General features: G+C 45.1%; 1 protein-coding gene across 1 annotated transcript in view; it reads right to left on the bottom strand.

The window, feature by feature from the left end:
• LOC149333344 (multidrug resistance-associated protein 1-like) overlaps positions 1–15,283 on the bottom strand; it is a 91,563-nt gene that overhangs the window by 25,547 nt on the left and 50,733 nt on the right. Inside the window, exons 16-21 of the mRNA XM_089558634.1 lie at positions 13,890–14,057; positions 11,167–11,348; positions 8,225–8,300; positions 5,865–6,060; positions 1,630–1,940; positions 744–1,085 (exon numbers count right to left, since the gene is read on the bottom strand). Coding sequence (XP_089414760.1) covers positions 744–1,085; positions 1,630–1,940; positions 5,865–6,060; positions 8,225–8,300; positions 11,167–11,348; positions 13,890–14,057 — 1,275 coding nt within the window. The remainder of the gene's footprint in view (positions 1–743; positions 1,086–1,629; positions 1,941–5,864; positions 6,061–8,224; positions 8,301–11,166; positions 11,349–13,889; positions 14,058–15,283) is intronic.

Below are 15,283 nucleotides of genomic sequence, written 5' to 3'. Positions count from 1 at the left end.
CCACTGTGGGGTAGGATGGCTAACAATTTCCGGGTGACGCATGAGCTTGGACAGTGCAAATCGGCATTTTCTGGGCTGACACAAGATCTCTTTTTGCTTTTTGGTTTCAAACACACAAGCTACCTCATCTGCACAACTCAATACAAGAAGCAGAGCACGACACACACCACAACACGAACTTACAGCTGTTTAATAGTGTATGATGACAACCTTGTATTCAATTAGGATATTTCTCTCAAAAGCACTGCTACGATCCAAGGGAGAAATTTCACCTTGCTAATTTCCTTGCCTACTACAGAGCAATAATTTCCATCTCGTTTTTGGTGAGTGCGATTGAAAGATCTTCTGCATACGTTCCTTCATCCACAGTTGCAACCCAAAATGTTGCCACGATTGCCCATTGTACTCGCTCTCTATTTCGATCCCTTCTACCTCAGTTTTATCAAACAATGTTGCGCGTTTCCTTGCAGTGGTCACAGTGCCTTTGGTTCGTAGCCAAGGCCACTAACAACTTGTAAGTGCTTTGTATGTAAATACAGGCAATGAAATGCGGCTTACTAGACGGCTCACCTCAATGAAGTTCGTTTAAGTCGGCTGTGGTAAACATTAGTTTGCACTTATTTTATAACAGCCATTGAAGAGCCTTTCAAGACTCCTTATTATGGGGATGTATTAGTAGCGATTTTTTTATGCCTCATGCGGGGACTCATCGCATGATTCTAAGTAACTGCAGACAAACTCACCCCCATGGCAGAATTAAGTGTGAGTCCAAGAGCACTTGCACTCGTGATCCCGCCCTGGGCGCTTCCTGGCGCAAACAAGGTGAACGCTACGGAACTCATGATCACCAGGAATCCGCACAGACTGCCAAGGAAGCGGGTGGTCCGGAATATGCCAGCGAGTGTCAACAGCGCCTGGATGGCAGCATCCACGACCCGGTAAAAGTGTCTGCAGAAGTGGTGCTCAACGCGGTACGAGTGGACCACGCTGAGTGAGTCACGCGTTTCGGCCACGTGTTGAAGAACGCCGGAGATCTGGGAGGCCTCGAATCTTCGCGTTAGGTTTGAGACCTTCGTGGTAGCGACCTGCAAAACGTCAGAAGCCAAAGAATCCAGCTGTCGCCTTTTGCACCTGCATGCTGTCGGGCTATATAAGATGGTATGTTCTACACGGAGGAATTCAGAAGCTGAGGGATTTATAGCCGCTCATTCAGTTCAGAGTTTGGCGCTAACGAAAAACGTGTTCAGGCAGTTAAATGACCTTTACCATTGATATTTTTTGTGATGCATATAGGATGGATAACTTTACGGGTACACGTAGGCAGGGCTATAAATCTGCATCCAACGTGGTGGATTAGTGGTTGTGATGATTGGCGGCTGACTCCAAGGTTGCGGTGTGGCAACCAGCGTTCGGAAGCTTCATTTTAATGGAAGAGAAACGCACGTTAAGCGCAATATGAAAATTTCAAGGCCATTGAAGAGCAAAATGTTTTGGCAGGTTTAAAATCAACGTGCCAGCCTATGGCGCACATAGATGATGAACACAGAGACAAGACGGAGCAGCCGATGCGTATTAAAATTAGGGGAGCAAACACGTATTAAAACAAACAATAACACAAAAAACACGTACTATGAAGCCTAAGAAGAAGGCGGTGCTCAGCGCTCCTAAAACTGCAGCAGCCGGTGCCTGCAGACCTGTGACGACAATCCGGGCGATGCCTACGGTGAACGTCTGGGTCAGCTGCTTGGCCGCCATACATAGACGAGAATCGATGCTGTCTAGTTCTGCCGTGAGGCGGTTAAGCACACGGCCTCGAGGTGTTGCGTCGAAGAAGTCCACTGGACTGCCAAGAACCCGCCGGATCATTGCTTCGTGAAGCCGGATGGATAGATTGCGCAAGGCGACCGCAAAGCTTAGCGCGCCCAAGCAGCCAAACAGCACTGCAAAGATAAGCGTGAAAAAAAAAAAAAAAACTTTGCGTCATTTTTCAACTTTTTGATTAGATTATTTTCGTTGTTGCACATGTACCAGAGATGTTTCTACAACTGAAGAAGTAGATTTCTGTCGACATATATATTTATGCAGTAACTATAAACCTGCAGAAGCCAGCTTTATCAAACACTGTTCTGAGGCTGTATTCAAGCCTTTGCAGAAGCCGGTTAAACAGAATGCGGAATATCAGATAGCATGGTCCAGAATGCTGTATGGACCGTTGGACATTGGCAATGGTGCGTAGGCCTACAGGAGAATTTGTAACTTTTGTTGAAGTGATTCAGCGACCCTGGATGGGCACCCTCGGGCAAGGATGCGAATATAGCTATGCAAGTGACGAGAGTGTGAGGATTAGGTGAAGGAATGAATCAGCAGTTCTAACGCGATAGCAATCGGAATGCGATGAAGGCGAAAACTGTCCGGTGCCAAAGTCTGTGTGAAACCTCCAAATTCCACCCGTGACAGGTGATAGGTGGTGTTTAATGGTATCTCCTTGTCTCCAACTGACACCTGCCAACCGTTCTCCTCTCCATCTATCATGTCTGTCATGTGCGAGGTTAGACGAAAGGCACTTATGGTATGTTTCAGTGGCATCATTGTGCAGAGTGACACTTCGTGAGTCAACCGTGTTCGCCTTTTTGTCGCCTCTTCGACAACTAAGGGGTGATTGAAATAAACCGTGAAACTTTGAGTATCCCACTGAGGGTACCCTGCTCAGCCGCTGGAGCGTTGCAAATGACCGCTGTGATGTTCAATGCTATCGCGATATAAAAACAAAGACTTACGAGTATAAGAGATGCGGAAGTCCTGCCAACAGGGTTGGTCACGTAAATAAAGAACTATTTGTAATGAATGATAAAAAAACATATGTGACTTCCGCAGGAGATTGCAGTGCAAGCTTCAATCTTATGGTATAAAAAATATTAAGAAAAAATAGGGTTTTTAAGTCCCGAACAAAAACCTGCCTCAATTAAAATATTTGTTCCAGAATAAGAATATTTTTTTTTTTCATATATTTATTTGCGTCATATTCATTTTTTGTGTAGCCATAATTCCACTTGAATTACAGTTAGAAAATATAGCGCCCAATTTTTAGCCCCACTAGTTGCGAAAAATTGTAACTTGTAAACGATGGGGCCTAGACACAGGTTAGTGCGCCAAGATAAATTTGCATAGGGAGAAGTTGAGCCTACACGTTTGCATGGGTGGGTTTCGATACTCCCTGTCCACGTGTCAAGGACAATGTTCCGTAAAAGACCTAGTATCCAGCCTTTATAGCGTAAACGTCGAATAATGCTCATAGTTCTGTAAGAAGCAGCTAGAAATCGAGTGCTGTGTTGACGTCTTCCCTAGTGGCATTCCAGCGCTGGCAGTCACAGCGACGCTGCCACGTTAGGAACGGACGTTAATTAAGACGTGCGGCAAGAGATTCTGTCAGGCGCACTTCCATCTGATCTTGCATAGTTGATATTAAGGCAGGAATACATGTAATGGCAACAATTTTGCCACACTTTGTCCCAAACTTTTGTCTGTACCGCTTCCCTCAGACCAAAGCCACACTTCTAGAGCCTGCATAGGTGCCCAAGGCGCTGCATAAGCGACGCCAAAAGATGCTCGTTTCCTGTTTCTTGTATCAGTTCGCGATACTGTCGATTTGAGCGGGGTTTAAGTTATCAACCTGTAATGATGTTGCGAAGGCAGACAGTAACGACAACCATAAGAGAAACTGTAACACCATGCAACGGCATTCCGGAGGAGTTTCCAGCCCATGCGCACAGGTGGCGCGCGATATGCAGCCCCTTACACAAGAATCGCCGTGAGGGCGCCAGACGGCGCCACGTGTCGGCGAGGTGGGCGCACGCTAGCTGCGCGGGGACCAATCAGCGGGTGCTAACTGACGGCGTGAAAGTCTGAATCACGAGGTGTTTGAGATGGTTTTGTTTCATTTTGTGTATAGGATTTAACGCCCCAATGCGACTCTGGTCATGAATTGCACCGTAGTAGCGGTTCCGGGTAATTTCTATAACATCGTGTAGTACACAGACTTTTAGTATTTCGCCTTCATCCAAAAATGACTACTGCGGCCGAGATCGAACCCGCATCTTTCGGGTGAGAAACCAAGAACCATAACAACTCAACCACCTCTTGGGCTTGTTCACAATGGAAGACCGCCTTGACTCCGATCAAAAAATTTCACACGCCGCGTTATTATGAATTGTCACCTGTCACTTTCGTAAGCGACAGGTGAGACGTTTACGGAAGAGGACCGACAGCACGGTCGCGTAAGGAAGGATCAGGCGAGATCTTCGACCACATAAGAGGCGCGACAGCAAAAATGCCTTCGGAAGTGGAAGCACGAGTCAACATGCACGCACTCTAGGAGTAGAGTAGTCTAGGCGTAGCACGGTGTTTCTTCAGCTATACAAGCCCCATGAACATTTAAAAAAATTTATCGCTGCCTGCCCCTTCATATACCTATTATAGGGCCTTCTTGCTCATAGATGGGCGTTTTCGCCGACGAGAATTTTTTTCTGCGCGTGTGCTACTAAAAAAGATACTCCTCTACTACATGCTGCCTGTTCAAACAGCAAACATATTATGTGTTGGGCGAAAGTGGGACATTTCGGACGATAGTAGACAGACGAAGGGAGAGTGTGTGCAGTGTAGACAAGGAGAATAAGCAAAACTTATGGCCACCGATATTCAAAGAAAGGGGTAGCTCTAGAGGAGCAGTGATGCAACGTGCGTAGGTACTGACAGTCTTAATGACAACGCAAATTTGCTCGCTTCAGTACTATCGCAGTGCACCAAACTCTGTATGCATAGTGGACACCACAAACTGCTCTGTAGACCGTTACAATGTTCTACAGTAAACGCCACTTGGGCCTTGAAAGTTATTCTGCGAAATATTTTGTGTACACTGCAGAATACAGGAAAACAACAAATGGCTTCATTCAGTTTCTCCTGGATTAACTGCAGCATTTGAAGGAGTGATGTGATTCAAAGTTCATTGTCACAAATTCTGGAAAGCTCCCACCGAGTGCCGACATCACAGATGATGTCATCACCCAGTTGTTTAATGTTCAAAGCCATGCGCCACGTCGTGACAGCCAAAGGAAGTAGATGCGCTTATCCCTAATTTCTGGTATTGACTGTGTTTGAATATAGCTTTAATTACCTCACTGTGGTACGTTGGATGCGATAGATACTGAACAAATAAATATGTAAATGAAAGTACAGAATGATGCTCTTGCTCATAAGAGCATAGCTTTTAGTCTGGTGAGCGCCTGCGGAAATGCGCCTCAGCTGCTGGTGCTTCAGTATCCTCATGCTATCGAAGAGGGATGAAGGGGAATGCTGGTAACGTGAGAAGCGCTCATACAATAGCCAGGTCCTTGATGCCGAAGTGCGTGATCTATAGATGGCTTTCATATCTTGAAATAGCCAGAAGTCTGATGGAAGGATGCTGGCTTGCAATGCTGCTGGAGTAAACTAGCTCTCCTCAACATTCTTCGGTGGCATGTAATGGCTAAGTGTTTCCTCGGCGGGAGGGCCTCTCGGACGACGGGGCATAAATTAAAATGCAATTTGTGCGCTTGGAAAGCAAGACATGGCAAACTTTCATTCCAATTTCATGTCTTCCAGCTCCAAAAATAGAAGAAAAAATTCCTGAAAAATCGAACATCATCAAATGTGCAGCCCATTGCTCATTTCATGGTTGTTCATGAGTCTTTCAGCCTATTTATTAGGCTCAAAGGCGCTATAGGTCCGCTCTTCTATACTAAACCAATAAACGCCCTTCAGCTCGCGAAGTCAAGTTTCGCTTTATGCGACGCCTAGAAGGATGAAGGAGTTTGCCACCTTTAACTCACCATCTGAGAGGCAAATGACCGCAAGACCCGTGATCCAGGTCGAGGTAGACCATCCGCGTCTACTTGCATCGGTCCACTGTTTTATCCACACAAGGTACGTTCCAACGGCTGCTGCACGTAGCGCCATGCAGACTACTGCCACAGCAATAGAAGGACCGCACATCCGCACCATGGATAGTCCTAAGTCCATGCCACCCTGTATGGTGGCGGTTGCAAACTTTCTCAAGAAATGCGTGCACTATGAACAGTCATCACAGCATAAACTCGTGCGAAAGCCATAAATTATGATTTCATGAGCGGACGGCATGTATTGCAAATAGGAACTTCCAGATAGAGAGCAGTAATGAAAATGATTGCTGCATTGCACAACGGCCAAGAACGCAGAAATAAAGCAAAAATGGCACTCAGAGCTGTGTTCTGTCCTTCCTTCATGCTGTTGTCAATGTGCCCCACTGTTTTTGTCGCCTTCATGTCAGCCCACGCCCAGAAATGTTCGTGTTGGATGTAGTCTAATAATAATTCAATCAAATTTACAAAGCCTGTCAGCGAAGAATCATTTCAAGATTAAATGTTTTGTTCGAACTTCTTCACGGCCACTTTAAGAAATTCAGAATACTTACACCGTCCTTGGAAACACTCGTCTAGAACTAACCGTAGTAAAACTGTCCGTCAACCAGTCAGCCGTGTAAATATCCTCAAGTACTCCCTGTTTCCAGATGCTATATCCTATTGGAATAAATTACCTGAAAATGCGGTGATGTGCACGTCCGTGCAGTTATTTGTTAATTATACTGCAAAAATTGAATTTTCTGTTTAATTCTCTCCTATTCATTTTGAGTTTGGATCAGAGAACATGTCTGTATTTTTAATATAAGGGAGTAATTACTCATTGACATCCACCCGAGCGCAGCCATACGGCTACAAAGGAAAGCTAACAGCTTTATCAGAAACTTCGTAGTTAAAGAAAAATTCTTCCTAGTCCGGGGTTCGAACCCGGGGCCACCGCTTCACCGGAGCAGTCGCTCTACCAATTGAGCTAACCGGGACGGTAAGCTTATGACAGGGCGAGAGCGAATTGATCTATAACTCGAAGTGGGAAATGTGTTGGTCAAATGTTTAGGGGAATCCCCAAGGTGGAGTAGATTTGTAATAAGGGAGTAATTACTCATTGACATCAACCCGAGCGCAGCCATACGGCTACAAAGGAAAGCTAAGCAGCAGAGCAGCAGGAAAGCAGCCGTATGGCTGCGCTCGGGTGGATATCAATAAGTAATTACTCCCTTATTACAAATCTTCTCCACCTTGGGGGATTCCCCTAAACATTTGACCATCTCTGTATCTTTGTAGTTTTCTTTTTATTCTGTTTGATCACATTGATGCGTTGTAAATACTCCTGCATGGGCACAAAAAGGCATGGCAGTATGATTAAATAATTAACATGAACAAGTGGCAGCTACGTATGCAGGGTGCTGACATTTTATCATCACCATGTTTGGTAAAAAGCGCGCAAGAAAAATCCAGTGCCCTGCTTTGAACTTCTTAGCTGCAAAAACACCCTTGATTACGTGAAGTGCTGTCAAGCTTTCTTTGTAGCACTAATGGCGTGTCCTGTAAACTGCAAATATCTCAGATGCTGGGAGCAAGTTCCATTTTGCGTGGGTCCTTGCGAGTCCCCTTTGTATTCTTTTGCAAGAAGGATCAAGTTTATTTAATTATTTGATACTGCAGGTCATGTTACAGATACTAGCAGAAAAAAATACCGATGTACAGTCTTTGTCAAAAATATACAGCCCAAGAGGTCCGCTTCCAAGCCGTGTAGCGAGGATCTTAAGCACATTTGACAAGCTCAAGTTAAAGAACCCCAGGTGGTAGAAATTTCCGGAGCCCTCCACTACGGCGTCTCTCATAGCCTGCGTCGCTTTGGGACGTCAAGCCCAAAAAACCAAGCTAAACAAGCTTGGGAGGGTTGAGAACTTCCTCCCACCTTCGTTAGATCAGGGTTCCTGAGTATACAAAAGGAGCCGCGCTGCAGGGTTCTTAAGAGAAGCTCTTGGGCTGTCTACTTTTGACAAAGACTGTACATATTACAGATGCAATGGCAACAAGAACAAATAAATAAGAAAGTATGCAGGATATGCGCTGAGAGTAGTTGCTGGAATAGAGCAGTTGTCTTCCATGTACGGCAGCAAATGAAACGCATCTTAGGGCTTGCGGAACAATTCCAGCCCGTGTTGTTTAGTTCAGTGTTTTGTGCCTCATCTGCACATAAATGTAATGGGCCTAGTTTAGAGTGCGCAAATTCCTTCTGTCTGCAGTCACGAAATACGATTGTCAAGGAAATGTCATGATGCCTGACGTACAATGGAAGACGTTTCAATTTCGTCCTGCGTGACACGGTGAACGGTCCCGCCATCTTGCTGGCTAAGCGATGACGTCCTGTATGAGAAAGAGAAAAGCGCACGTGAAAGTGTCGCGGCAGCGTTCGCTCACAGCTTCGGTTGGGCACTAGTTTTAACGCGTATCGATTACTCGTTGTAAAGAAACTGACTTCCGACTCATGCGCTTTTTGAAGAAACAGGCGGGGTTTTCAGATGTAAGATTTCGCAACAAAAATCCCTTCGAAAGATGCAACATGACAACACCAAAAGCAGCCTAGGGCACCTTTCTGACGCTATGCACCTGGCATGTAGTTGCTTTGAAAAATATTTTCGTATATAAGACTCACCATTTGAGTTTTTACTCTGATTGGAATTCTCCCCTTGTTTTTTTCAACTATGTCCTCGTATGCCCGTGGGACTAACTGCCTGCCTAGTAATGCTGCTGCTTGTTTCCGTTGTCTATTGTAATTAACTAAGCATTACTCGGTAGTTCTACGTCAGTGTAATGACAGAGTTACACCAAAAGTGGTGTTGTGTAAACTGAGATGTGTAGCGTATGGTCTCGATGTGAAATATTTCAGCGCATGCTTTAAATGGTAGTACTAAACCTGTCGTTGAGGCACCCTTGAAATGTACAGTCCCGCGCTATTACACAACAGATAGCAGAAAAGGTCGGTACCATGCAAACCTCAGCACTACTTTGGCACTAGATCTGACAACAGAACAACGTGTATGAAAACTGGCACCTTCGCTGCTTATATCTCCTGCGGGCGGCATCGTGGGTGCAACCCTTCGCGACCTCTTTGGGCTTCCGATGCAGAGGCAGCGGCAGTGCTGTAGGCGTTACCGAAAAAAAGTAACTAAATACGTTACTCGTTACACTAAGAAAAAAAGAACGCGTTACCGCCCTACGTTACCTAGAAAAAAGGTAACGCGTTACTGTTACCGTTACCGAAAAAAAGTATCGCACGTTACTTTGCAGTTACTCCATGGCCATAAATTTTATTCAGTGCGTCTTCGCTGTAAGAACTCAACATAACAATTTTATAAAGCTCATACTTCATATAATTCCAGCTTCACAAAGAAAACACAGCTAAACTCAACAAACTTACAGTAATTCTGGTGTGCTTCTGCTTACGAAATTACGCGGAAATTGTGTAGAAATCAAGAAATGCTTAGATGTCATAGTTCTGGAAAAAATATAGTTGCCAACATAAACAATTTTTTTTTACTTGAACCTGCATAATTATCGCAAAAATGCGAGTGTTTACGACAAGGTGTTCAAGGTCAGCTTCGCTCGCTTAGGAACTCTATAACCAGAAACGTAGCCGCAGTTGTTGATAGAAACAGCCGGTTGACTGCAATCCCCTTTTCTGTGCTGTACCATTGTACTCTTTCGGCGGTTCTCTTGCGGCTATCTTGAAGTAAACTGGCGACATTCCTGAGTTTACTCAGAAAAGGGAACTGCTTCCACCAAGAATGCAAGAATGTCGCCTGGGAACGAGATCTTTTGGTTGGAAAACAAGGTTACGCAGAAACTGACTTACAGATTTCCGCAAATGGTCCATTGGTGGCTCGGCATGCGTGCACTCTTTAGAGAGTAGTGTGTGTGAGTGGTTTGGGGATGAAGACAAGTCGTCAAGGGCAGGTGTTTTTTGGCATGCATGCGAGCCGCAACAAGGGTCGTCGAGAACACCGGTAGATTTTATTTATTTGTGACATCATTTTCGGCGTTTTTTTTAAAAAAGAGGCGGAGGGGGAAAATTGAAATAAAAAGTAACTAGTAACGTGGCACCTCACGTTACCGAAAAATGTTAACCTAAGTACGTTACCCGTTACAGTTCCGAAATGGTAACGAGTACGTTACTAAGTTACCGAAAAAAGTAACGCGTTACCGGTAACGCCGTTACTTGTAACGCGTTACCGACAACACTGGACAGCGGTCACCAGACCTGAGTGCGTCACGTTTTGTGCGGGTGTCAGCCATTGCGATGTCATAGAGCGCCTCGTTTAATGACGAACTCGCAGAGTTTACTTTAGTTCTGACAAAGAAATCTCTTGTAGAAGGTAGGAGATAAGCTATAGTATTTCTGTCTCTACTAAACGGTTCCACGAATTTTGCTATTGACTAGCCGCCGACGATATGTTCAGATCGTTAAAGGTGGGAAGTGGGATTCTTATGCTGTCTAGATAACAAAGAAGAGTTCTGGAGCAGTTCTGAAGTGAACTTTTCATAAGCAGAACATCAACTTTCAGAATTTAGGAGTATTCCCGGTGGGAGGGAGACAGGTGGGAGAGGTGAGGCGGTGGGGAGAGAATTCTAAGGTGGCCTTCCATTTCCTCGTGGCTAGGCGTTCGTTCCCGTAAACTTCATCGCAGACAAGTTTTTCATTGTTGGAATCCCTTTCAGAGCATACATGCCGTCCTTTTTTTGGTGCGTTGTCAGCTGAGTCATTAGTTACGGTTTTGCTTTCACCTCTTTGCAGTTTCATCTACCGTTCAACTTTCTGCACCACTCGAAAATCATGTCAACGCAATTTTCGGATCGCATTGAACTACGGATGCCAAGAATAGGACCTAAGGGTCACAATGCATTAAAAAAAAAACGCGTGGGTAGTAGCTAAACCGGCACAACATTAGTCACAAATACATTGTATCTCCCCTTCTCACCAAGTGACCTTCGCTACCGCTCAAAATGCAGAAAAAGAGCCAGTCGCATTACTACAGTGACTAAAGAGGAATTTAGTTATCCGCACCCTCTAAATTCTCTACCATCTTCTTCTGTGCCAACCGCTCAAAGCTGCGCTCTGGTGCCCGCTTCCACAGCGCATGAGGAAGGAACCGAATCGGTTCCGAAACGTCCGGTACAGTTTAAGAAGGTTGTTAAGGATTATGCCTCATCCATAGGTAGTAGTGGTACTTACGTATTACGATCATTTCCGCCCACGTCGCTGCCTTGAACATTCTCCCGAATTGAAGCAGGACATCTTTCATCCTTGACAAGTTCATTGATGCCATCAAAGATGGCAACTTGTCTGTCAGCAACAAGAAGAACTTTGTCCATCTCCTGAAGGTACCGACTTTGATTGCACACGACCAGACGGGTCTGATGAAAAAAAAAGGAACAAGAGGAGTTACTACTCAAGGATTTCCAGGGGAGAGAGTGTTTTTTTATGCAGCGGCAGAAAATTGCCACGTTTTCTGTTTTTATAAACTGGGAAATTTTGAGGAGAGTTTGCTGATTCCCTCACTGTGAGCGAGAAGAAGAATGAACAGAGTTAAATTATTGGTTATGAATGTGAACAAAACTATTCTCGTCAATTTTGTCAAGAGTAAGTGGAAGCATGAGATGCGTTCGCGAAAGACATAGGGGTTTTTCTACGACGGCACATACTTCCCGTAATTTCCCTTTTTTTTTTCGCCGCTAGATGTGGCTCTGCCCTTGGTCCTTTCTGTTCTTCCGGCCGGAAGCACACACGGTCGCCCACCCAACCAACTGCAGCTTCCTCCGTGCATTAACTGTTGTTCGCACTCAATGGCCTGCATGCTTTCTCAGCATGTGGAGCCACTGTCATCAGCAGCTTCTCTTCAAGCTGAATATGACACTTTGCTTCCCTCGCCACACTTTCTGCTTTCTACATTTCTCTACATTCTATTTTCTATATTCTCTACACGGTAAATCCACACTGGCAGCGCTACTGCCAGCAAGAATCCAAAAGCGCGGAACTAATGGATGAAAGATGACGAAGAGGACGATTAAGAACACGTAACGTGAGAGGATGCGATGATAGCCGTATTGACGAAAGCACCGGCAAACAAAGGTACACAATTTGCACCGCCATTGACTTGACTGCCGCTCAGAGCTATTACAAGCAATCTTCTGTTTCTCAAGAACGCTATATCATTGTGGAATACAATACCATTATGATGAAAAATCTGGGAATGCTTTCGTTACGTTCTGCTTCGTATTCGCCTCCAAAGTTAGCTTCACGCTCGCCACGGTTTCCCAGACAATGTGTCGATAAGTTTGTTAGGATAGCAGCTCAAAGCCTTTGATGCTAAAAAAGAAAGACGATTATTTTACACAAGCGTATTTTATTCGTCTGAGTGGAATAGAACTGTAGTGCGGCAGAGGAATAGAGAACATCTCCTTTGACTAGCGCTTACATTACTTCCTCATCTGCATGTTCCTTAGCCAAGTATGTGCGGTCATTTCTGAAAATTTTTCGGAGGATACTACCGTTTATGACTTTAGGACATTGACTCTCTCTGGCTTTTTGATGTGCTTGCCAAAACGTCATACGCTTAACATGCTAAAAAAAGAGAGAATCGACTCTTCACTTCGCTACAACAGCTATCGGTGAATTCTCCACCGGCACTGGGCCATACTGAGTTTCAACTTCATTACAGAAGGTAGGCATTACATTACAGATATCAGTATTACTTCACACATAAATCATGAACAGGAATATATTGCGCCTGTACGAATTCTAATAGGGTACTCATGTTGCTGGACACGCAGATGATTAAAAAAGCGCTATGCAGGAGCAGTATAAGAATAAACTCAGGTTGTGTAACGAACAAAGCAGAAAATAAGTAAACTATTTTTCAGTGCTTCAAATGCATACACAAGCATACTCAGGGAAAGAATGACGCAATTTAGATTAGTTTTGGGCACTAAGCAGCTACTAGGTATCGTACCTGCCACAACAGCTCGGTGGCACTGCCGTTCGGCTGCTGATCTTTAATTCGTGGCTGGATTTACGACTGCAGCGGCAGCATTTCTGGACAGCTAGAGGGCAAAAATGTGGCCATGTGCTGCGCGATGCCAGTGCACGTTACAGAACCCCATGTGGAGTAAATTTATCTCGAGCCATCCACTACAGCTAGCCGTCGTCATTTTAATTTGCACTGCTCTAGGACGAAACCAATGCCACATTCCATCCCGACAACTGTATCAGTATAGAGATACTGGACACCAAAAAATTCGCTGTGGCTAACTGAGTTATGCCTGGCTGTGCGCAGCGAGAGGTAGGTTAAATCTTATTGTTTAGCTTGGTTACCTCTATGGTTACATCTTTATTGTTTAGCTTGGTACATCTCATTGTTTAGCTTTTGTTGTTACCTATCCTTAAGTTATGGTTACATTAAAGACTAGACATTTTTGAAGTGTAATGCATTTATTTTCAAAGTCCAACATAAATACACTCGCCTGGCCGCTGCATTCTTCCTCCGTCTTCTCGGCTTGCGGCCTCCTCTTGGTTGCGTTCCGGCGATGAAGCCTGGCTTCTTTCAGTCTCTCAGATTCACTTTTCATATCTGCCGACGAATCCCACTGAGCCCCGCCCCTTTTATATATACCATGCAACGCCGGCTCCTCCTCTGTTGTTGCAACGCGGTTTCACCAGCTTCTCCTCTGACGTCATGCCAGATGGCTAGGCGAGCGGCACTGCCAGCTGGGCGTTTGCTAGGCAACGGCTCAGGTCGCGGTATGGCCACAGGCCACAGCGAAACGGCGATAATACGACCAATGTATCTCTCGCTACAATAAACGGTTCTTTTCTTTAGAATACTTGTTCTTGTTTGGCCTAATGCGACCTACAACTCCGTATTCTGGAAAGTATTTGGTAAGCCATTGCTCTCTTACTTTGTTTCGGAGCATTCCTTGCTTGCCAATGACGTTTTGAAACACCTTCGAGGCGACATGGACGTCCAGCGCGCTGAGTGTGTCGTCGAGCAAGTAGACGCTGCTGTCGCTGTAGGCTGCTCGAGCAAGAGCGATCCTCTGCTTCTGGCCTCCACTTAGTGTTGCGCCCTGCAGAAAGAACGCCCGACGCGGATGCATTTCTTGCCCTCAAAACGTCTCCAAAACATTGAAAATGCATTGAATAGTGAAACAGTTTTCTCTGAGCTCTGTTTCCCGGATTGCGTTTTCTCAACCACGCACTCAAATATCAAACATCAGAGCACGTGAGTGAACGGGCAAGGAACGAAGAAATGGAGCGCAAGAAATGACGATGGTGGTTAGGAACTCATTCAAACAGAAACAAGCGAACCAAGAAAATTGCACGACTCGAATTTCCATTTTCCCAATTGGAGTTACAATGCCTATGTTTTTATATTTAATAATAACGTTTTCAAGGCGACTGTCATTATTGGCAGTGAAATCCACTGACTTGGAAGCGGAAGAGGCTTGAAGAGCGAAGAATGAGGAATACTTGACAAGGGCGATTGTCATCTGGAGGGAGGAAGTCTGAATAGAAAATAAAATTCACAGCCTATTTTGTCGTTCAGACAGGACGTAAGCATGAAATGCATTACAGAAAAGCCGTAGCGTATTTCAGGACACAGCTCATAGGTGATGGACAGCAGCACTTGAGTCTAGTAGTCTCAGCCATAAGCCACTATTCATTCGTTAACTTTTCATAGCTAACGATAAGGCACTCGGCTACCTTCGCCTTTGTGGTGTTTGGCGATCAGCGTGACTACCGCAGACAACCAAACAAGAAAAGGTGAGGTCAGCTCGACTCTAGAGATGGCGATCGGCCTCGACTGCATCCATCGTTTTTTAAAAACAGTTCTCTTTTAGCTGTCTTCGCACGCAATCACAACAATGAATGAAGGGGCGAAAGTTGATAAATATAATTTCCAGTTAGAGCATACCACGAGAGGCTGTCAGCTACACACACCGCGCAATAAGCTGCTGCGATGGCAGTGTAGTCTAAGACAGCGAAAACTGAAGATGGCCTGTCTGCCCCGCTGCCGATTCAAATTCAGTTCGGGACCGGAGATTTCGGAGCAGTCCTTTTGGCTCACTCTGCATTCACATGGTGCGCATCAGTGCATATCGTTTTACAAGAATTCTTGCTTTTCACTCGGTACACGCTTTCGGGGTATTCCACGCGTCCTTTATTTAAATCGAAATAGCTTACTATTTGTAGAATTTTGCGCCTCCTACACCCCTCACGTTCATCAACACTTGCTTCATGCTTTCCTCTAAGGCCTCCCACTCTTTCCCAAATCCTAGCGAAGGAATATATG

The sequence above is a fragment of the Amblyomma mixtum genome, chromosome 8 (genome assembly GCF_055824585.1).
Source record: "Amblyomma mixtum isolate Tamu chromosome 8, ASM5582458v1, whole genome shotgun sequence".
Classification (NCBI taxonomy): domain Eukaryota; kingdom Metazoa; phylum Arthropoda; class Arachnida; order Ixodida; family Ixodidae; genus Amblyomma; species Amblyomma mixtum.
Note: the sequence above shows the minus strand (reverse complement) of the source record. Positions and strands in the feature narration are given on the sequence as shown.